The 26,825-nt window shown below is 37.1% G+C and overlaps 2 protein-coding genes and 1 long non-coding RNA gene across 7 annotated transcripts; 1 reads left to right on the top strand and 2 right to left on the bottom strand.

Annotated features, from left to right (window-relative positions):
• The first annotated feature begins 922 nt into the window (after positions 1-922).
• LOC145229365 (jouberin-like) lies at positions 923-20,430 on the top strand. The gene is made up of 30 exons (XM_080094688.1): positions 923-1,104; positions 1,255-1,321; positions 1,438-1,471; positions 1,900-2,072; positions 3,499-3,678; positions 4,152-4,315; positions 4,857-4,970; positions 5,289-5,628; positions 6,636-6,900; positions 7,122-7,220; positions 7,804-8,004; positions 8,658-8,810; positions 9,233-9,365; positions 9,903-10,026; positions 10,215-10,321; positions 10,872-10,985; positions 11,142-11,248; positions 11,710-11,828; positions 12,451-12,581; positions 12,640-12,780; positions 13,348-13,419; positions 13,664-13,737; positions 15,408-15,560; positions 15,961-16,090; positions 16,571-16,686; positions 16,761-16,926; positions 17,379-17,491; positions 17,965-18,062; positions 18,179-18,438; positions 18,618-20,430. Exons 1-30 carry the CDS (start codon positions 1,095-1,097, stop codon positions 19,151-19,153), a joined length of 4,494 nt encoding a protein of 1,497 aa, XP_079950814.1. The 5' UTR covers positions 923-1,094; the 3' UTR covers positions 19,154-20,430.
• A 36-nt stretch (positions 20,431-20,466) lies between these two features.
• LOC145229377 (uncharacterized) lies at positions 20,467-24,749 on the bottom strand. 5 transcript variants are annotated; one of them, XM_080094702.1, is made up of 5 exons: positions 24,667-24,749; positions 23,243-23,409; positions 22,641-22,776; positions 21,853-22,156; positions 20,467-21,489 (listed from the first exon to the last, which is right to left on the bottom strand). In XM_080094702.1, exons 1-5 carry the CDS (start codon positions 24,734-24,736, stop codon positions 21,447-21,449), a joined length of 720 nt encoding a protein of 239 aa, XP_079950828.1. In that variant the 5' UTR covers positions 24,737-24,749; the 3' UTR covers positions 20,467-21,446. The 5 variants fall into 5 exon arrangements, with proteins under 5 accessions (XP_079950828.1, XP_079950827.1, XP_079950829.1 ...); XM_080094701.1 differs by lacking the exon at positions 24,667-24,749 and adding an exon at positions 23,657-23,862; XM_080094703.1 differs by lacking the exon at positions 24,667-24,749 and adding an exon at positions 23,657-23,862 and having other exon boundaries at positions 20,467-20,554.
• Positions 24,750-26,216: 1,467 nt separating this feature from the next.
• Positions 26,217-26,618, bottom strand: LOC145229386 (uncharacterized). Its single transcript, XR_013860430.1, has 2 exons — positions 26,549-26,618; positions 26,217-26,492 (listed from the first exon to the last, which is right to left on the bottom strand). It is a non-coding gene; the product is annotated as an uncharacterized LOC145229386 (long non-coding RNA).
• Between the last annotated feature and the right edge of the window lie 207 nt (positions 26,619-26,825).

Below are 26,825 nucleotides of genomic sequence, written 5' to 3'. Positions count from 1 at the left end.
ACAGGTGTCCATGAACATTAAGTTTTCGTAAGTCCGCCACCTCAAAAAATACAAAAAAAATCTGTACTGTACCGTTTTAAAACTGTTTTTATCACATATTTTTAAGTCCGCGAATGCTAGAGCAAACATTATCCGACTCCGGCATGCGACAAAATCTATGTTAAACGATAAAACAGTTCTGCAACTACAGCAGCAGCAATCAGAAAAACTTAGCTATTCCTTCCCGCTTTTTTCATTAATTTTATCCTCGAAAGCAGAGTCATAATGGTAAAAATAGTCATAATAACGGAGTCATAATAGGCTCTTTGTTTGGCTTAAATAAGAACATACATTTTTGTAAAATATGTTAAACATAAAATTAAATAGTCTAAAGACAGATTAAAGTGAACCTTACCTTTTTGAAAGAAAAAAACATTGACAGCATTTTTTGAAATATTTGTCGTTCGGGGGCGCTACCTTTCATCAGTTTATATACAAGCGCAAATCAAAATAGAGTGCGGTTGCCAATTGAATTGTCAAAAATGCCTGTTCAGTGTTGTAAAAGGTTAACGTGGTAACGCCAGTAGTTAGGTATTTAGTACATGTTGTTTAAATGAAAAAGTGTATATTTTTTAAAATTTGTGTTGCTACTTGCTTGTAGCAGTGTAGGCGGTGCACATAATTTACAAACGCGCTTTATCAGAATTTAGCTTGAAACTTTAGAGCGGGTGACAGTAAAATGCTAAATATATTTTGGGCCTTTTTAGTGATTCGCCCCTTATTTGCGAGTAATTTGGGGGCTTGTCATTTTACCCATGTAACACTACAACAGCACAGCTGCATAATTTCCAAAAATAAACTGTTTAGCCAATATTGTATCCACACTTGTGATAAACATTACAAATTCAGTTATTTATTTTGAGGAGTATAATAGTATGCATGTTTTCTGTTTTTTACAGTTGTTTTGTGGTTGTAGTGTTTAGCTAATCGTATATGCATATGCTGTTCTTCAATAAATCTTGTATTTGTGTGTTTCTACTAAAATGGCATTAATGTGTCAACTGATGATGCCTCCCAGTGTCCAACACATTGAGTATTAAATACATTGATGCAATATGCCATCAGGTATGTGTGTTATAAATGTATGTATCTTTTGAAATAAATACTCAAATGTAGAAAAGAATCTGTTTTTCCATTAGCTTTAATCGACTTATTTTAAAATTGTAGGACTGTGAGTTCTAATTAGGAATAACCCAATTCTATGTATTTTTCCAGAAAATTCTGTTGTAGAAGCAAAGCGCGGAATCTTTAGTAATTTTCCAGGATTTAGATCAAAAGATAGGTAGGTCACATGTAAACTCAATTGCACATGTATATATTTAACAGCAGTTAACAACTGTACTTGCATGGTTTGTGTAAATATAATTTATTGAGATATATTGTTGTGTTTGTATTTAGGAACCCACCCTTGGCTGACACTCCTGAAAAAGTGGTATGTTGTGTTGTTTTTTAACAGATTAGTGCGCGACACATTTAATAAAATTATGTTGAAAGTTACTGAAGGAGAATGAACCTAGGCAAAAATTATGTTGTTTTATATTTCATTTAGTTTTGCTTTGCTTTAAGACAGTGGTTCCCAACCTTTTTTCGATGAACTCTATGCGCCTACTAATTTTTGTTTTTTTCTAAAATGCGCCTTAAAAGAAAAAAGTTTGGGAACCACTGTGCTAAACCATACAAAGATCATATCAAATTGGGTCTTTTGTTAACTTTACAGGTCAGATGCCCAGAGCATAATTGTCTATTTACAAGTAAATCCTCCCTCAAGTTTAAAAAATCACCCTGGTTGCGAATCACTGCTTTCAGATAATAAACTACCACACTAAAAAAATCTGAATAATTACACAAATTTTCTTAAAGGTTGAAGATTTGGAGAGAAGTTTAACTAAAGATGATCCCCTCATACACAACAATACGTTTAATGGTGATGATGAACATAAAGGGGATGAAAACAAATTTGTTTCAGACGATCAGTCAGAAGATGATATTGACAAAGATAAAGACAAACCAGTTGAATCTGAAGAAAATGCGGGGTAAAGTGAAATATCATGTATTTGGTTGTTGCCCTTTTTAACTGTGTCTATAACTGTATTATTTGAAAATGTATGAACATATTACAAAATTTGTCCTCAGTCCCTGGTCTTTAATGCAAATGATTCTAGTTACAGATAGTTCATGACATGGCCATCTGATTTTCACATAATCAGTGAATTCTTAAACATGAAAAATACCAGACTGACTGAAGTGTTCTAAAGAAAACAATGACTGATTTGTCGTTACTTTTCAAATTGCATAAAGTTTGGGTTACAACATATTTATGTACAACACAGCATTCAAGAAATGGTTTTCAGTGGACTAGATACAAAAAGGAAAGTACAGTGGTCAAAGGAAATAACAGTGCATGAAACAGGCAGTTCATACAGGCAGTCTGTAGCAAGTACTTCAGGAATATTGAGAGCTATTCACAGTGACTCTGAATCAACATTAAGCAGAACTTATCCTATGCCAAGCACGGCTGTAGACCCACCAGAATTATTCCAGTCAAACTCAGGGAAAATACCTCACAAATCAAAAGCACATGGTGTACATTTAAATACAAGTAGAAGAAAGTATGCGGATGAGTCTAATGATTCTTCAGCCTTTGACCTTTCACTTCACATGAGCGATTTAAGTGATGAACAGACTTTATGGAGAGCAGAATCGCATGTTATTAGGACACTAGCAGATGAACAGTATAATGAGCAGCAACATGTAAGGTATGATATTAGTAATTACAAAAATCATTTTGAAACAGATGAAGGTTTAGTTTTCTTGAAAAAGCATTGTGTTTGTATGACTATGTTTACAATGTAGTGCAGTGCTCTTCAACCGGTGTGCACGGTGCACCAAAATATGCATGGGGTGCACCAGTATGAAAGGGTATACAAGGATGCATCAGAAACTTTTAAGGAACCATTAATATTTGACTCAAACTCCCAACGACAGTATGTAAAACTTCGGCAGCTCCACTCGGTTTAATTGACATGATGATATGCATATTGATTTTTCATGTCGCTTTTAACCTCAGTTTACCTTTTAAGTAAATAGGGTGCATGAGTTTGTCACAACAACTTCAAGGGTTCACCAAACCAAAAAAGGTTGAAGAGCACTGAGGTAGTGTATATATAAGTTTATAACACAGCACTCTTTAATTGTACACATTTCGTGTGAAAAAGCATAAACATGTTCAGTTGTCTTTAGCTGAAACCAAATCATCCCTTTTTTGGCGTGTTTGAGACTGCTCAAAATATAACCCATATTAAAAGCCTGACCCAAAAAGTGACATGTTTTATTGTTCAAATGTCTCGGCAAAAGCTCATGTCATCATCAGTGTTATGAAGGGCCATATCAGTTGCATCCATTTATATCCACTAAAAAGCTTTTTTTATAGTGCTAGTGGATTTTTCATGTTTTTTGCAGTCCACAAGAAGAAAGTGGTGCTGAAGTTGAAGAACTGGCACCAGTAAAAGGGTCCAGCGGTCATAAAAAGTTAAAACTCCCGAAATTTAAAATACCAAAGTTTCGCAAGAAACACAATGAGCAAGCAAATCTGGTGAAACAACAAGCTGATGCATCTGGGCCTAGTGGGACAGAAGAAGGGTAAGAAAAATAAAACTTTTTCAGGCATTGGCATCCCTAAAGAGGATAACTAGAGGTTTTCCTGATTCTGTGTCTCTCATACAAAAGTTGTTTTTTGCTCTAATAATGTTATGTGCAAATAGATTAACAATGCAATATCATGAAAACAAAAAAAGCATGATTTGTGCAATAAAAGAGTATGCTCTCTAGTGTCCTCTTAAATTAAAAAAAACACCCATAGAAACTAAGATGTAAAAGCCATGCTCTTTCTGAACCCAAATGTGACTAAGTTAGTCAACCAACATTCAGAATATGGTGTAGCAGTAGCATGTTTAGTCACGATCCACGAATTGTACCATCCACCATTTTGCGCTCAATAATGCTCCAATGTTGTGCAGCTATTTGCTGCTTGGTGATTCTTCAGTGGAATTGTGTCGCTATGTAGCATGAATAAACAGCAGGTATTTAACAAGTTTTTGATTGTTTAAATTCAGGGTTACGGATGAGGAAGCAGTGAAAAGTCAAGATGAAGGAATCAGCAATGAACCAGGTGATGTGCAGTCTGATGAGGAACCTTCAACTTCCAAGCCAGCTGTTACAAGTGAAGATAATATTGATGAAGATAGAAATGATGATGACCAAAGTGATAGTAAGCCAGGTAAGATTAAGAAGCAAAATATATAATTCATAGAACTTTTTATAACCTGTATACCAGTGGTTCTCAAACCCTTTGTGTAATTTTACAAAAAAATGTCATTTTTGATGATTTATGGTTAAAATTGGTTACCGTTTTTTACTCGAGTTTGCTGTATGATTAGTTTTACATTGTTAAGATCTAGTAGAAAACAAACAAACATGACTCAGTTTGTTTTAATCTCCTATTTATTCCATAAAAACCTTCGAATTTCTTACACTTTTGAGATGGCTTCGTATTTGAAAGCAGACATTAAATGTTAAAGTTCTTTCGTTGATAAAATAACATATTTTAATATTTGGTCTCAACTAGATTATCAACTTTGCCATAGACACAGTTACAGACTTTACATAGAAAATTTACATAGAAAACGGTTTAAAAGTTCACTTGAGAACACCAAAGACTTTTTCCTGGTCTTGTGGGACTCATTTAATCCTTTGGGGACAACTGATGAAAAAATGAATAATGTTTTGTGAAAATGGTTCTATTTTGTTTGTGCACTTAGTGCCGAAACCAAGGACCTTACCAGAACCAATTATCACAAAAACAGCAGATGAGATGCAAGGTGATGATGTCATACCAGTTCCTACAACAAAGAAACGAAAGAAGAAAAAGCGAGGTATCCTAGTTTTTTTTTTACTTTTGGGTGTCATTTAGGCTTGTTTTGACTATAGTTGCAACTTGTATACATATAACTCATTAACTTGTAAAGGGCTTCTAAACATTGATGGAAGTTCTTACTGCTTGGTTTTTAATATGGTTAAATGGGCGGGATGCAGTGTTGGTATAAACTATTTGTATTTCGATTGTGTTAGTCAATGAAATTGGTAAACAAAATATTGTATAAAATTGTACAGTATGGGGTAAAGATTGAAAAGCCGTAAACTATAACTCCATTCACATTTCACGCTTTTCCGTTCCCATACACTTTTAACAGTGCCAAAGGCTAATCGGCCAATCCCAGATCTTCCTGAAGACCCAACACCTACACAAGATGAGCAACCAATCACAGCAGAGGACCAAGCAGATGACATCCCAGTTGTGCCAGACGACCAACAAGACACCATCGAGGCTGGTCCATCTACAAGCAGTCGAAGGGCCCGGACAGCACGAAGAAAGGCACGCAAACAACAGAAGAAAGATGATGGCCTTGTCCTCGGGGTTACTGTACATCAGAGCGACCACTTGCGTGCAAGTCTCAAGTATATATCTCACCCCGTTGTAAGGGTCTCATTGGTGGACGGTTCCACTGGACAGTTTCTATTGAAAAGCGATAGGTAATATTTCAGTATTTAATCTTAACTTTGGGAAAGTCAATTTGGGTAATTGTGTCGTTTTTTTCCGCTTTTAACTCGTCTGTAGCCATACTTTCTGCCACATGTTTGAATCCAGTAAACCTCGGTTAATCCGTTTTTTTCCCAATTCTGACAAATCTTGAGATACAAATGATTTGTAATATGATAAGGCTTTAACTCAGGGGTGGCCAACCTTCTACATACCATTCGCCAACTTTTTAACATACTGTGTTGGATGCGCCATATTTATGTGTTTTTCCCTATACCTGCTGTATTAATTTGGACACAAAATGACGTCCATGAGGCTCTATCGCGTAACAATGGGTTGGACTACTTGTGTTTTACATATACTTTGACCGGAACGAGCCGCAATTGTAAACTGACAAAAAATTTGGTGACTGGTGATTATATATTTTTTTCTTTTTTTAACTGCAAGAAGAATAGTGGAAATAACGATATGTTTGAATAATGTTGTGCATGAATATATATATGTATATATAATTAATAGGGCTGACTTACTTTATTTATTTATTAGTTTATTAATTTGATTTTCATGATTATCAAAAGAAGACAATGCGCCCTTTCTAATCATGCAATGCGCCAAGTTAGGCGCATGCGCCATAGGTTGGCCACCACTGCTTTAACTAATCGACATCGGTCAATCCGGACAAAATTTTTCGTCCAAACGGGTCCAGATTAACCGAGGTTTACTGTATTGTTTGTTTGTTTTTGTCTGTTTTTATTACAAAGTTTTATACGCAAAAAAAGACTTGATTTAGAACTTTAAGGGCATTTTGTTTAGCGGAAAACTAGTTGTTGTTGCGTTTTTCGATTTGTTTCGAGAACTGCATTTTTTCTCAAATTCACAAAAATCAATTAAGGAAACCTACATATTTAGTTACAAGGTACTTTCTGCATTAGAAGAAAATACGTCGACATTTGGGAAACTTTAAAAGTGTCAAAATTTCCCAACATACTTTTGATCACAGCTCCCGCAGCGTGACGTCATACTATGAGAGTGACGCAATCACGCACGTGCTTCCAATTATGACGCAACCGTATGACTTCCGAAGCCACCAGAGCATTCTGCCCAAGTGGGAAGAAACTTTAATCTTCAACGAGAGCTTTGACAGCCTGATTACGTCATTGATACGTCAGCACGAGGAGGAGGCACAGCGGCAAAATGATGACGCAACTTCATTGGTTCCAGTCAATCCCCGAGTCGTCAAGCCAAGTCCTATGGTGTTTTTTGTGGTATGTGTTTAGTATTGTAAGTTAGGAAAATTATTAAGTTGTAAAAACGGGCAAAATTTTTTGCAGCAAACTTGTTAAGAATTCAAAACTACATTAATAAAAATAAATGTGACGATCTTTTCTATTTTTAATCCAATTTCATTTTCTTCACGCAATACCGGAAGCTAATCGGATGCAATAAGGAAGTAGTATTGTGACGTAACTCGACACGTGCTTTTCAGATCCGCGATTTTGTCAGTGTGACGAAAGCAAACAACGTACGAAAGGGCAAAGATGACGTAGATAAAGGTTGGCACAACGTGGCCTGGGCTTTCCTTAAGGTCAGTAAAGGTCACTACTATCGAAAGTTACTGATTATAGTACTTTACACTTTAAAACTTTGAACTGTAAACAGCATTAGATATGCACTGTGCCCTTTCCCATATATTTTCTTGTGCGTTTTTGCAAACAATTTAAGACCGCAGCTTAAGGCAGCGATTCCTAACCAGGCCATGGTCCACTAGTTTAACTAAATAAACATCGTGGACCAGTCCGTTTTTAACAAGGTTAGGAAAGCATCCACAAAGTATATTGGCCTAAAATCTATTCCATGAATACAGAATTTCGAGGAGTGATATCAAATAACAGAAAGCTAACAACAAATGGCCAATAACCTAAGTTTATGATTAAAATAACGGCCAAAATAGACGTAAAAGGCGACATGCTTTATTATTCAAACGTTTTGACAAGTGTTCATGCCATCATCAGTGATATGAAGGCCACATCAGTTACACCCGTTTATATCCGCTTGCATGAGTTTTTTCGTACTAAATATTCAATGAATTATATGCAACTATTTCAGTATATTACCAAATACAATTAACGTTCTGTGGACCACCCAAAACAGCTAACTATTTGTTTTAGCTTGTCGGTTCAACTGGTCAGCCTAACACCGGGCGCAGAGTACGTCTTCAGCTGTTCCACCCACCCAGTATGCAAACTATGCACGTCAACGAACAGCAAGCACAATCGGAGCTTGCCTACTTCTGGTGGAGGGACGTCCCCAGAAGGGAATACCCCGCCACCTTGTACGTCACCCTCAAGGCGCTAAACAGGCCCGACAAGGTGCGTATTTGGTTTTATGGTTATTTTGTGTTTGTTTGGACACTTATACAGTTGTTTGTAGCGTTTATAAGGACATTTATCAAACAAAGTCATTGGTAAAATCGATTGCCTGGCAAAAAGGTTTATAACTCCGTTTTTTTTAATGCTTGTAGTTTGTATTGTGTGACTGTATTTAAATTCGAGTACTTACTCACTGTGTTGTTGGAACGATTTCCATTGTTATTGCTGGAAAGATATAATTTTTGGCTGCAATAGTGTTTAACTTTTTTACCATGTAGCCATTTTTTGAGGTTTTAAATTAAAAGGTTTAAATTATACAAGTAAAACTTTTAATTCACTTAGTCAGTAGGTCAATTATATAAGGATGAGTTTAAAAATATAAAATAAAATTAGATAAAAAAGTTTTACAAATAAATTTTAAAATATAAAGTAAAAATCATGAAATAAAATGTATACCAATAAATTTGAACTTATAAAATAAAAATTAGGTAATAAAAGTGTTACAAATAAAATTGAAATTATTAATAAAATCATAAAGTTTCTACAGGCCTCTATGCCTACATATTAGCGTATTTGTTTTCATATCACTATTATTAATACCATATTATAGAATGACAGCGATTAAAAAGCATTGATCATATTTTCGTGTTCAGATGGACCCAACATCCCGCTCTATGTTTGCGACACAACCTGAGGTGGGAAACCAAAGTTTCAAACAACTTCACAGCTCTCTTCAATTTGCCGACGGTACAAAAAGCGCCATGGACGAGGAAAAGAAACCAAAATGGAGTCGCCTACCAGGACAGGTCTGTATTAAAATGTTTCGCTTAAAAAAGACAGAAAACATTGTACAGTTAATCCGGAATCGTTTGGACCAAAAAAATGTCCCGATTAGTCGAAGATCCGGATTAACCGATTTCGATTAGTTAAAGCCTTGCCACATTATAAATCATTTGTACCTCAAGTTTTGTCTGAATTAGGTAAAATCTGTGTTAGTGCTATTTCTGGCATGATTAAGTTACACTATATTGACTGCAGGAGGCAGTTATGTTTTTAAAGAAACATGAAGTTCTTTTAATATCATCTTTGGAGTGAGTGATTATACTAAACAGTATCAGAGCACGGTCATTGACAATCACTGTTTATGTCAATAAAAACTAAGAATGAAACAAAAAAATTTTTAAATCAGTCAATGAATTTGCATATATTCTATTTCTTTCTCTCTAAGACTTGCAAAATCCCGAACGCCGTGGCTTTACGCCTTTGGTCCGGATCAGACGGTGCTTTTTCGATTCGATTCTCCAACAGTGGGACAAGACTGGCCGTGGCTTGCAAGCACGAAAACTCATATCCCATTCTATGTAAGTCTTCTTTCACGTTCCTCAAGAACAGTAAATGGATTTAACAACCAAACCTGCCATAGAGTTTGTGTGCTGGGTATGTGGAGATCAGAAAATGGTACTAAAGATGCCACTGGCGATTGTTGAACGTTCTAAAATAGAATGAGTTTAATAAGTACAAGGCGGTTTCATGTTTTATCAAACCAACAACTAAGGATTCTATATCGTTTTTTTAATGACATTTTAAAACTAAATCATAGTGCGCCAGGCCTATTAAAGGCGCCATACCGAATCAGCCGGTCTTCCAAGCATTCCCATATGGCAAGGCACAGGCTAGAAAAATCTAGCCTCCGGTGGGATTCGAACCCACGACAGGTGCCTTTAAAACTACAGTTACATGTCACCATCAAAAAATTTGTATGTCTTAATCAGAAATTTGTCAAAATATTTAGTAAGACTGTTTCATTATTTTCTGTTATGTTTCATAAGTTTTAAAAGATATCACTTGTAACTACCAATACTAGATCATATAGTAAAAACTTATTTTCCAACTTCCAGTGTATGGAATACCTGGCGGTGCAGAGATGGGTTGCCTTAACAATCACCAACAGCTCGTGTACGACATCCAGTGGTCAAACAACGACGACAGAGTTGTGTCAGCATCTGCGGATGGGACTGCCCAGTAAGTGAAAACCAGGGAACTTTTATCAGAAAATTGGCAAAATTTATTCAACGTGGTTAGGTGAACCCTTACATAACATAACTTGTTATTACTATGTTACGTACCGCACAATCTTAATTGAATGGGCTGCGTTTGACCCGCGGACCTCTGCTTTTAACAATAAAGCAATATTCTTGTTGTCTTTTTAGAGTATGGGATCTCAAGGATAAAAGTAAGTCCACACACACTCTCCCTCATCCCGCATATGTCTACACAGCAGCGTTCCACCCCACTGCACAGCACGTCGTTGCTACAGGTAACCAACAAAATGTCTTTTTTTACTCTATGACCTGCACATGTTTTGGCCTGTGTAAGTGTTTTAAAAATGTAAAATTTAACAAACCTAAGCAAATGGTTTCTAGATGTTTTTGTGATTTGCAAGGACTTTGCCGCCTTAATGCATTGATTTTGAATTTAAATACGGAAAGATATATTTGATTACGCTGTAGCTGACACGCATAGAATCCGGATCCACTATTGTGCGCTCGTTAACGTTTTAACGTTGCTCAGCTATTTTTATGTCATTTTATCACAATACCCATAGCCCTTGCAATAATTAATTAGTTAAATAACATTCTTTCAATGAGTGTGGTGTGCAGTTTAGGTTTATGTATAATCACAGTGTTAGGCTTAAAAACGTAAGTTTAAAATCTTGTTTCAAACATGTATTATTTTATTGGTAAATAAGCTGCAGACAGTACACACTGTTTCAACCTATAAGACCTTACCAGTGCAGCTGGTGACAAGATATTGGCCGTATTGGCTAGTGTAGCCATTATGGTATTTTATTTGTTTTTTGTTTGCAGGTGGTTACGATTGTGTGATTCGCGTGTGGAACGTTGCTACGGCAACCGCTGAAATGTTACAAGAACTTGACGGACATAAATCTTTTATCAACTCGATCGTCTTCGACAAATCCGGTCAGTAGCAATCATTACTCAAATTCACAATCTTGTTATTGTTTGATACAGTACACCTTTTTAATCCCGACCCGTTTGGATCTTTTAACTTGATGTCACGTTTTGCAAAAAAACATTTTTTAGTATGTGTTTTAACTTGTGTGTTTTTTTCGGCAGGTTTAACTTTGTACAGTGCTGATAGCAACGGTATGATTCTGGCATGGAATTGTCACGCACAGGAAAAAGTGAGAAGGAATTACAAAGTGTCGTGGACCATGAAAACTGTAAGTTACCAAACCCCTGATTTAAGCAATCTTAAATAGAAATTAAACCATTCCTTATATTTAAAGATATTTATTTGTACCCAAAAACATTTTTACTGTATAATTTAGCTAATAGTGATACATTATCCCAGTGGTTCATAGTCTTTCTATAACTAATTGCCATGAAATCAACCTAATGAATTTCATCTAACTCCTCTAAAAAAGAAATTAACCTACGACGTCACAGAAGGAATACGTCACGAAAATAAAAAATAAAATGTGATTGCCTATAAAAAAAATTGTCAAAATTTGGGAGTAATTACCCACAGGTTATGATCCCTGCATATTATCGAAATTGCACGAAAAATCAACTTACAGTTATTGCAGAAGTTAGGCCAATATATTCACTTGCAGTTGCCTTATAGATTAAAGTTATCCAAAGTTGAAAGAACCTGTAAAACTTAAAACTTTGCTTGTTCCAGAAATATGAGGACCGCGAGTTATCAGGAGTTTGCATCAACAACATCCAGGTACATCCCAGGAACAATAAACTTCTTCTTCACTGCAGGGATTCGGTGATGAGGATCTTAGATGTTAGGATGTAAGTAGTGCTTTTGTGTTTTTGTGTCGCTATCTTGTACTTTAATGGCGATCGTTTGAAACTGGAGGAGTTGCATATTAAATGCTCGGCTGATAATGACGTCACATTCATAATTATGACGTAGCAGTGGATTATTCGCCGTAAATGTATTTGTAAAACCGAAATGATTTTACGCTAACTCACGATTAACGGAAAAATCTAACTTACTAACACCATATCTCACCGTAGCCGCACATTTAGCTAAACTTCGATAAGTGGCGAAAATTGCACAAATTCCTATTTAAAACCGTATATCTCATACACTGCTGACAATTGGGGCTATTAGGGTAATATAAAACCTAATTAGGGTAATCTAACACCTAATGTAAAATTTTCAAAACTTACTTTCCAACCCTACCTCTCTTTAGCTGCTAAATTAATAATTCAGCTTTTTGCGCCACCTATCGAAATGTAGCTTAATGTGAGTCTGCCGTGAAATATGGTGTTAGTAGCTTCTCCGCGACTAACTGGGAGATAGACAACATCGAATTTATACTTTCCCTATTATTAAACAAAGTTCGTAAAAGTTGCTTAAAAACGCTTTGTATCGCTAGTATGACCATGCTCGGTCCATTTGTTTCAGCCATACCTTGTTGCGTTTAAACGGAGCCGTCAGCCATCGACAGCACCTACGCTCCACACTGACATCTTGCGGATCTTTTGTGATCTCTGGGAGCGAGGATGGATGTGCTTATGTGTGGAATAGCGACTCTGGTAGGCTTTTTTTAACCAATCGAGAGAAGTCAAAACTGATTGTTTATTTCGTTGCTAGGCGACCAAGTGGCAATTTACAACGAACTCGGTTTCTCACGGTCAGTTCGTGACGTCAACTTCCACCCGCATGACCACATGGTGGCGTTCTGTTGCTTTTCTTCCAACATGCCAGTGCTGGTATATGTTTACGACAAAAGCGGTAAGTTACTACCTTAAGTAACTGGTAATTAGCACGAGCAAGTACCATTCATGTTGATAAAAGTAAGTGAAACATAAATATAGCTGCATGTCTTTTAAAACGAGACAAATATGACATATTCTGTGGACATCCTCAGTCTCACTTATTCAAAAAGAATCAAAGGGTGAAATGTATATCTCGTACAACTGAGTGTAAATACAAGGCAAAAAATCAATTTCGAGCCTTTTTTAGACAAATTGGTGCTTTTATATGCAACGTGCTTAGTTTATGGCGATGCGCAATGAACGAACATATTATTATACACTATAGTTGTATCTACCAGCTCTTTGTCCTATAGTCAGGTTTGCCCTTGTTCCCTAGATTTGTCCTTTTTGAATGGACAGTACTTCAAAAATTTCTACTTTTATAACTTACAACACCGCATTTTTCTTGACATTTTCGAATATTAGATGCATAATCTTACAAAGTTCATGCAAAAGCAATGGGTGTACTATTGTGACTGCTAAAAATTGATTTAGCAAAACCATTTTCGCTAGGTTTTGTCTTAACACGTTTTTTCCTTTATAGTGGCGGCCATAGGAGCAGGCGTTTTGCCCGTGGTTGGAACTTCGCAACAGGCGAGGGACCTACAAGTCGAGTGTAAGTGTTATGTTTATCATCAAGATGCAAATAGTGTTTTTTAGCCTAAACAATATGCAAAAGCCATTTAATTTACATTCCCAAGTTTTGACAACAGTGAATGCCACAATGCTTGCTAATATAATGAGATACAGAAAACAGAATGATTCACAACACTACGACTATTTAATGCATTTGTCCTTAAATGAAATTTGAACACGTAAATTTTTGCCTGCCGTTTAAGTGATGTAATTATGTTGTTCAGCATTGGACCGATCTGTTGAAAATCGAAATACTTCGAAGGTGCAGAGGATTAAAAGCCAGCTTGACCAAGTCATGGTAAGATTTGCAATCGTTATTTCTAACTGCCGTTCTTTTTTTTTTTCGTTATTTTTAAATTGAAGTGCAATTTTATTATGATGGGTGAGAATCTTTTCGGTAACAAGTAAAACCAAATTGCCGTTCTTTGCTTGAATTTTATCATAAAATCCATAAACATGGTGTAAAGTCTGCAATCTTTAAAAACATTTTTTGATGAACGTCGAGCAAATACCTAATAGGTTGCAGACAGTGCACACTGACCGATAAGGTCTCATCAGTGCAGCTGGTGACGAGAGATCGGCCATGTGAGCTATTGTTGCCTTTTACGGCACTCCAGTTTGTTGGGAGCAGCAAGCTGAAAAGCCATGTCGTTAATGCCCAGTTGTGGCATCGAACAGGTTGATGAGGCATGACTTTTCACATATTACTCCCAACAAACTGGAGTGCCGTATAGGCCTACATTAGCTTATACGGTCGATCAGTTTAGGATAGATATTGTCATCTCAAAACATATTTCGCTAATGTTTTAAATTCTCGGCACCACAGCCTGATGAAGATATACTGGGTGGAAGTTCATGGAACTCTGCGCGCAAGGCTATACCTGTAGCTATGGCTTTAAGTGCTTTCGCAGGAGGCAGAAATTTAAAAGTAAATGCATGTAGCGCTCACTGGCGGTAAACAATAATTGCCACTGCCTGTTCAACACAAGCATGAGAATGCATTTTAAAATAGTTTAATTAACAGCATGATTAATTCTTAAAAGGACCACAGCAAGAGTCGTAACGGCTTTCTAATGCTTCAAAATTGTATTTATTTTAATGCATACAAATTGCAGGACTTTTTCCAATTTTTTAGCCTTTTTGAGATCAGGTTAGGCACCATTGAAATTTTAAGCAAAAAATGATTGAAACTTGACCCACAGTAATTTAATTAAAAATTTCATAACTTTAATTTAGTTGTTCATGCTTTCGACCATTTAAAATGAACATACTTAACATTTGTTTATTAAATTTGTAAAATATTTAGCATATAACACATGTTACTTGAATATAAGCATGTAACAAAGAAATTTTTGGCCAGAAAACTTTTGTACAGCAAAGGCATGCTTCTAACTAAAAGTTATAGACGTTAGTTCAAAGCCACGTGAAACAGGCCAAGTTGTGTCTTTATATCTTCTACACTTTAACCCTTTCAATTATCATTGACACCTTCGCCATCTTAAAGCTTTGATAATCTTCACTTTTTCCTCAGCATGTTTCTATTTATAAAAGCGAATTCATGTACGGACATATCCGGGTAATAGCATATTCCGTTTACTTGCATAGTGGTTGTAAAACTGTATCCCATATCCTCGAAAAAATTTTGATTAATATAAATCCAGTTTATTAAATAAAACAGCCTGGGAAATTGGGTATGCAATTAACCGGATTCGTCTGTAATTCTATGCTGTTAACACATTGGCCTCATTTTTTTCTGCTTATGTCATGTTAAATTTAAAACATTAAAATATGGACAAAACTAAACTGGTGAATGTTATTTGTCTTAGAATTTTTATTAATTTGCATTAAATCCAAGTTTTTTATTATTTTTTTATTTTTATCCTTACTTTTTCTAATTTCCTGCATGCATAAACATAGGCTTCTATATCCATCCTTCTAACAAACGAAAATAACTTTTTTCATTTTTAGACCTTATCGTCTCCACGGGGTCCAGCCCCACTTCGGACCCTGTCTCCAACCCCTGGGGGTTCGTATTTGGCCCCCAATCGTTACAGCACCCAAGATCCATACAGTGTCAACGACAGCAACTTGACTTGGGGATCAACTTTTGACAGCACGCTGGTAAACATGCAATCTAAGTATTCTTGCTTTTTTGGCATTTGTATTTTTGTGCCGACGTTTCAACGTCCTATACAGATCGCCTTCATCAGGGTAAATAATACTGAATGCGCGGAGTACAGTGCACGATAAACAAAGGAAAATAATTAGGCACAAACGTGTCATAATGCGATGAAAACACTGTGCGATAATGAATGATTGGGCCTCTAAACTTTGAGCAGGTGTGTGTTGCTGTATGGTTGATATTATGCCTGGCAGCAACAGCTTATAACTGAAAACCTTTGTCTGACAACTTGTATGTAGGGAAGTACATAACGTTGTTAAAACGTTTGCAATATGATGTATTTGCTACAGTAATATTTTCGACCAACTAAATCGTTAATCTTTGTTACTGTTTTTGTAGGGTTCCAGTCTGGAGCCTGCTTACCTTTCGCCGCACGCAAGCCCTGAAGCACGGGCGATTGCGCGCCATCTAGCGGCCAACCAACCCAAGGCTGAAGTCAACCAGGGGTGGCGACCTACATTTACAGCAGGTATGTTGTTTCTCCATTTTCCCAGACAATTTAACCATGATAAGTTAGCTGCAGACAATGCACTCTGTTTTGACCTATATGGCACCATAAGTGCACTTTGTGACAAGATATGTAATAGCTAGTAAAGCCAGGCAATGGCACTCCAGTCTTTTGAAACTAGTTTGGCTATAATTTACAAGTAAGGTCCGCTGGTTACGCCCGACCCCAACTACAATTTCTGCAATATACATAGCCTGTAGAGCACTTTGTAATTGAAGATTTGCTTGCTGCGTTTTATGACTATATCTTGTCCATTGTGATGAGTGATGACCTACTGACTATCAATATGGTTTGAATGTTATTGCATGGTAGTCAGTTTTTCGGACAGTCTACTTTAAGGCTTGTGGTAAAAGTTAGGGCCCCTTTCTTGTCTTTCTTTGTCTCTAGTTTTGTAATATCTCTATACTATTAAGCGGGTTGTATACTGCTATTCTTTTCTAGTCGGTGGAAGTCCCTACCGCACAGGAGTCGGCCCTGACGTGTCGGTTGCCGTTGACGACCAGGGCAGGAGGTCACTTCAGGTCACAACCGCCACACCTATCAGAGAAGAACAAACGGTAAAAAATCCGATTTCAAATAGCGTTCTGTGGGTAACAGCATGTATTTAATGCTACGTTGTTTTAATTGACAGGTGGTCGCCCTTTACGACTACCAGGCGAGTCGTTCTGATGACCTCACAATGTATCGTGGTGACGTCATAAAGGTGTTATACAAAGACGGGGAGAGTTGGTGGTTCGGTGAGAGGTTGAGTGATGGAAGACAAGGCTATTTCCCCAGTAACTACGTTGCATTGGATGGTAAGACGGCCAAGTACAATTCTAACACCTTATTAAGTGTTTGCACCTTTGAAATTTGGAGTTCCTTATTGGCCAGTGCTTTTTTTGCTTTTTTTATCGCTTGTACTCGTTATAACTGGTGCTGCTCAAGGGTCTTTTTGACCGTTTTACAGGTGTGTAATGAAAATGTTCAACTTGCAAATTGAAAAACAAATGTAAATTGATGTTTTTCAAAAACTTAGTTGTCACACGGTGTCAATTACTTACATTTATACATTTTTGAGATGCCATGCACTCCTGTAGCTGTTGTGGTGCACGCAGGTTGAAGAACTCTGGCCTAGATTATTGCTTCTGATTCCTTTTAGGTTTCAATCTAGTTTTGTCTCATAATAACTTTAAATAAAAATGAGGTGAATAAAAAAAATGACAATACTGACTTGTATTTTTGACTCCAATGTTTTCATGTCACTCAGATAACGAATCTGTCGCATCAAAGTTGGAAACACGTGATCAACAACCGGAAGTGATGTTTGGTGTTCCGGAACAACGTCCAATGAGCTCAGCGAGCGACGTCGGCAATAAATCGGTATGTGGACTTGTGTAAAATAAGACTATGTTGGTGAAACTTCTACAAGACTGTAGGTAGGCGACAACAGTAGCTTGAATCCAAACTAAAGATATCTAGATGGCCCTTTTTCAAACTTATGTGAAAATTGGACCTCAGCAAAAACAATTGAAGATTTCTTTTTGTTGGAAAAAGCAAATCGAAATTTATATTTTTGTATTCATAAAGTGTACCCAATTGCCGCATATTAACAATCATAGTATTTGTGCTTCGTAACTAACCCAAAGTATTATAAATAGTGGCTTTTGAAAAACTATACATGGATCTGTTTAAAAGTTCAATAAAAATGACATTAGCCGTAGACTTGTATCGCCGCCAATGGCATGAGCATTTACAGAAACGTCTAATACTCCTAATAAAAAGGTTTTTTAGTTTACTGCGGCCATTATATTCTTCATTAGTAGTGTATGTACAACATAGGGTTTTTCATTCAGATTCACGCGCTGAAAATGTTGGACGGAAAATTGCAGTTTTATTCTCACAGCGAGTCGGACGGCGAACAGGAAAAACCGAGCGCCTCTACCAGCATCAGGTAAAACTCAATCTGTGTGAAAAATACAATATTTGCCAAATGCACCAAACACTGTTTTCCGGTTTTGGAGCCAATTTATTAAAACGTTGTAAACCCATTTTGTACGATTCTTGCAGTTCAAGACAACGACGGCGCCAAAACCGGTCTTCGGCAATAAAATCTTCGGACACCGCACCTCAACCCGACATTGGGTCACGCGAGGACGATACGCCGCAACCACAAACCCGATCTGCCGCGGATACCACCCCTGTTCCTCGAAGTCGAACTCGCAAACGGAGTCCCCGTCAAGCTACGTTTCCGGCGCGCCCACTACCGGTGATATCTTCAAGTCAATTGGAAACCAAACCAAAGGAGATTGTTGTCGAAGAGATAGAAGGTTTGTTAAAAAATTAACTACATATTAGAGTTTAAAAAATCTGAAAAACTTTTAACCGTAGTTTTATTGAGAGAATTTAATTTAAAAAAATTGGGAGTGAGAAAAAAAAAGTGAAAACAAATTAACAAATAACTTAAATTAAAAAAAAAAAGTTATGTTGCGATATTTAAAACATCTAGAAACAAAAACGGAAGATGTATATGCCACTGTGCAAAAAGGCAGCCGTAGCTCCAGCCCTCGACAAAAAGTTACATTCGAATCTGATATTCAACCACAAATGACGTCAGTCCAAGCAGAGGTCTACCATCCCCCACCAGAACCCCCCACTGAGGATGACCCCGATGCTTACCCCACTGTGCGCCCTAGAATGGGGGTCCTCGAGGCGGTCAAAAGTAAGTTAGCCGAAAACGACAGCTTGCTCTCGAAAACCGTAATCGGCGGCCCGGAATTCAACCGTGACGATGACGTCAGAGGTTCGCGCGGGCCTTTGCCTACGTCACTCGCTCCCATTATGACGTCAACAGCGACCAAGGCGAAAAAGTCCAAGTCCCGACGAAATCGAAGTTCTAGTCGTGGACGCGCTCCAAAAGTGCTGGTAACCGTTCCCAGTGAGGAAAGAAGTGAAGAGATACCGATGTTGGAATTGGTCAATAGAAAGTTACGGGAAGTGGGCGGGACCGAGAACCACGCCTACGACCACTCCTCTGAAGTGTGACGTCACGGTGTGTAGGTTTTGCTGTGCATTTACTGAAGTATCGTATATTTTATTATTATTTTGTTTTTATTCGTCAGTTCCGTTTTTTAGACTCTGTTAAGGTAGAGTTTGACTTTTTCCCTATATTTGAACATTTTTTATTATTTTGTGTTACTTACTGTTGGTCTTTGTGGAGTCTTGGTTCGTTTTTAAGCAGTGATTCTTAAACGCGGCTCCCAACTACTTATTTTGCGGCTCCCACCAAACCTAAGAAAACCACCAAAGATTGCTATTTCAGCTTTCAAGGTAATAATCTTTAGTGATTTTCTCAAGATTTCGTTTTTGCGGCTTTCTACACACTTAAAAAACTACCATTTGGTCCTGGCAATAAAAAAGTTTGACAACCAATGTTTTAAAGTAAAAGCAAATTTACGGGAATCGCGAAATACTTCTCTTATGCTCTACCTTGGTGTTTTCAACCGATTGAGGTCCGGACCATTATTGCCTTAGTTTAACATTTCGTAATTTGAGTCAACGGATTTAGAGTTGAGAAGCAGTACTCTAACTTCTTGTAATTTTAATTGAATATTGCTTATTTGACTTATTTGAGAGAAAAAAAAAACTCTCAGATTACCGAAAACACTACTAGGCAAATGTAACGCAAAACTTTTGAAAACGTTTGATGAACAGTGTATTTATACCCTGAGCTGAAATCGAACAAAGAAATATTAACAATCCAATGATTTTGACCCATGACAACCTTTTTTGTTTTATCATCCTGAATGTGAGATCTACTTTCCGTCCATTTGTCTAAACAAAACTAAAAATGTTTATGCCTATGGATTGCATTGAGAGGTTGAAAAAAACGTAAAACGCAACGCTTTCTCTTACAGTTGTGATATTAAGCATTTTCATTGTGACTTTAGTTACGTGAAAGATACAATATTTTGGACTATTTTTAAAAACGAAAAGAGATCGGGGAATATACGACTTTTGTATGTATGCCAAAAACTTATTTAAACAATTGTTTACATTTGTTGGTTAGAGTAAAAAAAGTCCTGATTTAAGCGGAATTAACGATTTTAAAGCGATTTTTGTTCCTTTTTTAACAAGTTATTTGTGCCAAAGACACAAGTGCATGCAAAATGCTCGCTATATTTTCATGTGTGTTTGAAATCACTGTAGACCGCGTGTAAGTATTTTTATACCGATTGCTTTTCGTTTGCATTCTTACACATTCACATATCTATTTTTGTACGGTAGGCAACGTGCTATACGAAATAAACCTGTAACAACTATCAACTGTTCTTGATTTGCTAAAGACAATACACGAGTTGTGTAAATTAACTTTATTGCCATTTTTTATTCTTTACCATTGGAACTCCCGAATGGGTGTTTGGTCCATATCTTTATTTGTTGATTCTACAATAACAAAGAAATGACAAGTTTACTAAACGAGCGTACCCCGCTAATGGTCAAAATCGTAAACTTGTTTAATTTAACGATAAGAGTGCGGCGTCTGATCATTGTTACGACATAATAGGTGAAAACATACAATCTTGGCCTATTTAACTAAATCAGTGGTTCCCAACCTTTTGCAAATCCCCCCTTAACAATTCAAAACATTTTTATTCTTTTCCTAAAGACTACATAGTAGGTGATAAACCATACAAAGATCATTTGAAATTATTTCATCAACTTTACAAGTCGGATTCCTAGAGCTAAAGTGTCTATTTTAAAACCACATCAAAACATTTATGCAATTTCTCCCCTGAAGTTTCAAACTTCGTCTATTGGGTGGAATTCCTCCCCTATTGGGAACCACTGAACAAAAGGATTAAAATGTCAAAAACTCTACATTACGACGTAGATACAAATGCACACAGCTTTGCAAATAACCTACATATCAACGTATGTACTGAAGGCCATGTAGTGATAAAGGTTCACTTGATATTTATTTACGACTGACATAAAAGATGTTTGTTTTTTATAAAGACACAGGAATTTTATATTATAGGTCTGGAAGACACTTAATTGCGTCAAGTTTGTAGATTTCTTATCCAAACTCGGTGGACACTGGCAGCCGTTGGTGAATCAGGCTAATCATTTACAAAACTACCATCGTATAAAACGAAGGCTAAAGCATATCTACAAACCGCTAAGCAGCGTTCTAATCGCATGTGGAAATTATCGATTTAACGAATAGTTCCGCTATTTGTTTAAATAAGCCCTGGGAAGTAGAATTTGCGTTCCGTATGGTACAGTCGTGTTCCACCAAAACAGTAACATCCCTTACTGGTTCGAGGAAACTTGCTTATTTCCTTGCATTGGTGAAGTTGGACTGCACAGGTTTCCACCTATTGTGATATTTGTAGGCGTGGTTTCAAATCCTGCTGCTATTTGCCTTGCAATAAATGCTTTAAATTCTACATATGTTGACCTTACAGGGTAGATTTAATCACTCTTTTCTAACACAGGTAGTTAGTTTTGACTTATCCCGCCAACGTTCTATCCCCAGTCGTGTTTACCCACAATGCGCCAACCTCACTTTCTTGTGAGCCCCAGCAGTTACATAAGGCTTTATAACACGGTGTAGCTGCAGCGCGTTAATGCAAGAAAAACACCAACCTATATAAATTAGAAAAACAAATACTACAATAGACGCGCTTCTTTGGGATTTAGGCAAACCATAGCATATTACTGTAGCCAATATAACTTACTTCTCTTTTACCACCACAATCTTGTATACTTGGTTGGCCCACGGCCCTCCTTTACCACCAGCTTTACACGTATTGCATTTGCCGTATTTCTTGTAAGTTAATCCTGCGGTTTTTGATGCAGCGCACCAGCCACCGTTTTGAAGAGCAATAACGTTGTAACCACAACTGTATGCGGCCTGCACACATTTTGCTATGGCCTCCTTCCGTGTCCAGTACTTGCCATCCAGAACTTTATGTAGTTTCTCCATTGTTGGAATTGCTCTATGTATGGTGTCCTTCCAACAACCCAGGTTTTTCAGACGAACTATGATACAAAAATGGCTTGAAGTGTGTTGAAGTCAGTTCAAAATGCATCTCTTTTTCGGGACAAATATCAGGTCAAAACTGCTGAAAAATAGCCTCTCTGTCTACTGAATGTAATTTACTGCTAGCGCTACGACGATTAATGCTGTTAATATTTGCAGATTGAGATGTAGTAAAATGTATTTACAGAGTACAATCTCTCTTGCAGATGCGTTTTGGGTCAATTATTTTAAGTATTGGTTTGCTAACCCAAAACGTGAGGTATAGAACGCCATTAGGTGATTCACTGTTTATTCTAAACGTACAAATGTTTTGCTTTTCCCAAGGTTAACAAACGGCTAACAATTGCAGGCCCTAAAACATAAATCACATCCAAACAGTCTTAACAGCAACCACGGACAAATAACCTGATTTGGATTCGTACTCAAAAGCATTTGGTGTTTAAACCATGTTAAAAATGTTTCAAAATCATATAAAAATCGTACCCTTTGCGGCTTTCGTGATTTCGTAAACGTTGTTTGCGTTGACACCTCCCTTCCCGTCTGCTTTGCAACTGTTGGAAGCACCATACTTGCTGTAGTCGTCGATAGCATCACATGAAGTCGAACACAGTCCACCATTCTGAAAAACACATAAATTAAATTGCTCGATATTGGTTTTCGAGGCCAATAGTGTTTACGAATACAAAGGCTTTACAATTAATATAGCTCGAAGAAAGCTACTATCGCTGCAATTTTATTGGTTCCTAAAGTAAAAGTTAAATTCTCATACATTGGCATAGACATGGGACCAAGAAGAACATTTCTTCTCTTCACACACTTCCAAAAAGTAACAACTATTTGCCCCCTCCAAAAAATAATCGTAATAATTTGGCCCCTTCCAAAATTTTGTTCAGGCTACGCCAATACCTCATATAGTTTTTGAAAAAATGCAATTGTTTTCAATAAAACCGTTGATAACAAAATATCGCTCTAACTCTCTAATTGATAGACTTTGGACGTCAAGGTTGTTGCAACAAACAATTAAGGATTGCTCGCTTATGGACTTTGTTCGTATTTGCATCAATGTTAAACCCGCTCCTTCCCACCTGTATTGCAAACGCTTTGTAATTGCAGCCAAATGCTATCCTGGCACACTTTTCAATGGCCATGTCACGTTTCTTATAAGTTCCGTCCAGCAAGTAACTTCCTTCCATGCTCGTAATGGCGTGATGTAAAGGTTTGTCTTTCCAACATCCCAAACTGCAGTAGATTGCTGGTAATGTAAAACAAATATTAATGAGAAAATTCCTTGGAAAAATAACTCGGGCTGTGCTGCGCTGGTTGTTGCATTTGTCCGGGACCCTAAATCTGGCAAGTTAACAAATGCAATGGACGTAACTAATAAAATATATCAAAAAATAAATTTATACATAACATGTCTGTCCTGGTGCCAACCCAACTCCAGACTAAACAGCAGATGGGGTAAAAAATACCGTTGTCAAAATTTTACTGATATTCACCAAATGCTTTGTTTAAAATTGCAAAACAGTTATTCTGTTTAATGGTGAAAATAACGGCCCAAATAGACGTAAAAAGCAACATGCTTTATTGTTCAAACGTTTCGGCAAATGCTCATGCCATCATCAGTGATATGAAGGCCACATCAATTGCACCCATTTATATACACTTTAGTCGCATAAAAGAATGATAAAAAGGTGCGAAACAAACGTCGCATAAAAACTATAGATAAAAAAGGTGCGCAGAAGCGAGGTGTAAGCCACCTGCGAGTGTGCGTCTGACCAAACAGGTGCAGAGCAACTACGACATACAATATATTTACAAACAAAGAAACAATAGTAGGACAGCACGTCACATCAAAAATACGCAATAAGTTAATTAGGTATTAAACAAATACAGAGGAACCGACTTAGAATCAACGTTTAATTCCGGTTTATAGCGTTGAATGACAATTGATTCCAGTAACATTAGTCGATAGCGGTCCCTGGCTGTCCCAAGCACTTCCGGGTTTTTAAAGTCCACTACATGGTCTTTGTTGGCCTGAAGGTGTTGACACACCTCGGACGTTTCGACGCACACTCGCAGGTGGCTTTCACCTCGCTTCTGGGTACCTTTTTATCTATCGTTTTTATGCGACGCTTGTTTCGCACCTTTTTATCATTCTTTTATGCGACTAAAGTGTATATAAATGGGTGCAATTGATGTGGCCTTCATATCACTGATGATGGCATGAGCATTTGCCGAAACGTTTGAACAATAAAGCATGTTGCTTTTTACGTCTATTTGGGCCGTTATTTTCACCATTAAACTTATGAACAGATCCGTATGTAGTGTTCCAAAGTTATTCTGTGTTTTAAATATACAGTAGTTTGCAAAAATACTTAAAAAGCGCAAAAAAACACTTTAAAATTGTGGGCCGACCAAAAAATAACTTGCAAGTCAGAAATCCGGACCAAACTTTTAAAAATCTAGCTTAGCCAGGAGTTTAATATACCATGGAAAAAAATCCCACCTGGATAATAAAACTTGGCTACTCCGACGCCAAAAAGCAAAGTAACTGCAAAAGCTGTCAAGCTATGCATTATTGTCGTTTCAAAATGCTGTGAAAGATGCAAAATCAACAGTAAAAATTATGTAGTAATCTCTTACAAAACATAGAACACTGACTACTGGCAAACTAATACCCATTTTTCGCTCATGAACTCTCTTCCCTACTGAACCTGGATTTTACTTTGTTATACGTTCACTTTAACTAATCATTTATAGCGAATGTCTTATAAAATAAATTATAAAGTGTAAACAAACTGGTAACAGCATTGTATACACGAATCTACAATTTTTTAGATTTCGTTACACATAATGTATTCGCCCACAAACAGCTTGATATTTCTTTCTCTTATACGCTACCAGGAAAATTGTCAGTATGCCGATAAAGCAGCATTCGCAGCAAATTAATAAGGAAGCAGCTTTTCGGTTTAATTGGAGGATGGTGGATGTTTAGGGCTTAAACAATGGTCCAATAAGGCAACAGAATACATGATTTCGACGTTATTGCCAGATTAAAGTTCAGCAAAGGCTTGAAACTTGACAACTCCGCTCACAATTTCAGTTGAAATGAATAGGAAACTTTTATCTGACTGCCATATTGTGTAGTTTCCGGTCATCTGGTTATTAGTATTTCTCATTAACGCTTAGCAAATACCGCAGATTTTTTCGTCTACTAAATGCGTGGCAAAACAGTTTCAGATAAAACGCCTTTCATTTTTCCCCGCTGTAGCTTTACCTAATAAGTGTCATCACTATTGATAAACCAATGTTTCATTTTGTCGCAATAGCCTACCGTTCCTAACCAACTTGTTATGATGCGAGAACTTAATTTATAGAAAAAAGAGTTTCATTTTAGTTTTCGCTTGTATGCTTTTGGGATATCGCCCAGCAAAAGCAAGTATTACGCACGAAACAGTTTCAATAGAGCCTGTACAATACTAAACTTGATTTTGAATGTTCCGGTGTGTGACATATAAAGGATAAATTAACTCTCGATTTTTTCGTGCTATGTTTTTTCCCCAAGCGAAATAAACTTAACTCAACTCATTTAATAATGACTAGCAGAAATAACTCCTTCTAATTTACGCAATTGCACCTTGTTAAAATTTGGCATTAATTTACTGGCTTCCCTACAAAAGGCAAAATTTTTGAGATATTGTTTGTTCCTTTCAACTATCCAAGGGATCTTGGGAAATGTGACACTGCATTAAAAGCGCCAATGGGTCAAAAGCAAACCAGACTATACAGCGCCCTATATTGCATTTGACTTTTGTTTTACAGTTACACATACCCAAGTCTAGCACACAGCGTATGGCTGCATAATCTTCTTGCAACATTGCATTATACGCTATTTTACAACAGTTTTACAACTTATTGTGCGTGTAGCAGTCATTGTGAAAAAAAATACTTTACTGGGCGCGTGTGATGTTGTTCAACTGAAACTAGGTCCGTATCAAACGAGCTTAATTGTGGTTAATTTAAACAGGATTATTCTTTGCTGTTTGATCAGTGAAGTATTCAGCCATTGCGCATCGACTTGAAGTTATTTACAGAAAAGATTAAGATTAAAAGATTAAAAACACCTATGACTGTTATGCGTTTATAAACCTGCATTAAACGATAGGGTTGCTCTGTTTGAAAAGGAAGTCACGATCGAAAGTGAACAATAAATCTAAGCCCGTTGCACGTCTCAAAGGCAACTGAACCATCTCGTGCAGTTAGGGAACCGTATGTACTTTCCTGGTTCATTATCAAGCAGAATTTCGTATTTGTGACGCTTGGGTTCCCAGGCTGCAAAAGAACAGCAATTAGGCGTAGTAGGTTTGAATATAAAGGTAGCGCCTTACAGGCAGGTAAAGGCTTGAAGTATCTACCCATTTGTAATATAATTACGTAATAACTAATTTCTGGTCGCTCTCTGGGCGTTTTGTGACATCTCACTTGAGGTGCCTGAACCAGAAATCGTTGACATTTGCCTTCTTCGCTTTTTCAGGCGCTTTGCTGACACTGCGGCTTACACAAGCGCCTCTTGACAGCAGGCGAGCAGGCTTGAAGGCCTATTCGGTCAATGCCCTCGTTGAGCAATACGATGTAATCAATGTTGGTCTGATAATGTTTCACTGC

This window comes from Phallusia mammillata, chromosome 5, assembly GCF_965637545.1.
Source record: "Phallusia mammillata chromosome 5, kaPhaMamm4.hap1.1, whole genome shotgun sequence".
Classification (NCBI taxonomy): Eukaryota; Metazoa; Chordata; class Ascidiacea; order Phlebobranchia; family Ascidiidae; genus Phallusia; species Phallusia mammillata.
The sequence above is the reverse complement of the archived record's forward strand: the minus strand, read 5'-3'. Positions and strand labels throughout refer to the sequence as shown.

Excerpts from the sequence above, each read along its gene's own strand:
- LOC145229365 (XM_080094688.1), top strand. Across the intron at positions 6,901-7,121 it reads GTCCTATGGTGTTTTTTGTG|ATCCGCGATTTTGTCAGTGT; the intron begins GTATGTGTTTAG and ends CGTGCTTTTCAG. Across the intron at positions 9,366-9,902 it reads AAACTCATATCCCATTCTAT|TGTATGGAATACCTGGCGGT; the intron begins GTAAGTCTTCTT and ends TCCAACTTCCAG.
- LOC145229377 (XM_080094701.1), bottom strand. The coding sequence starts at position 23,738 with ATGTTGCTTTTTACGTCTATTTGGGCCGTTATTTTCACCATTAAACAG. Across the intron at positions 23,410-23,656 it reads AATTTTAAACAAAGCATTTG|CAATCTACTGCAGTTTGGGA; the intron begins GTGAATATCAGT and ends TTACATTACCAG. Across the intron at positions 22,777-23,242 it reads ACAAAGCGTTTGCAATACAG|AATGGTGGACTGTGTTCGAC; the intron begins GTGGGAAGGAGC and ends TGTGTTTTTCAG.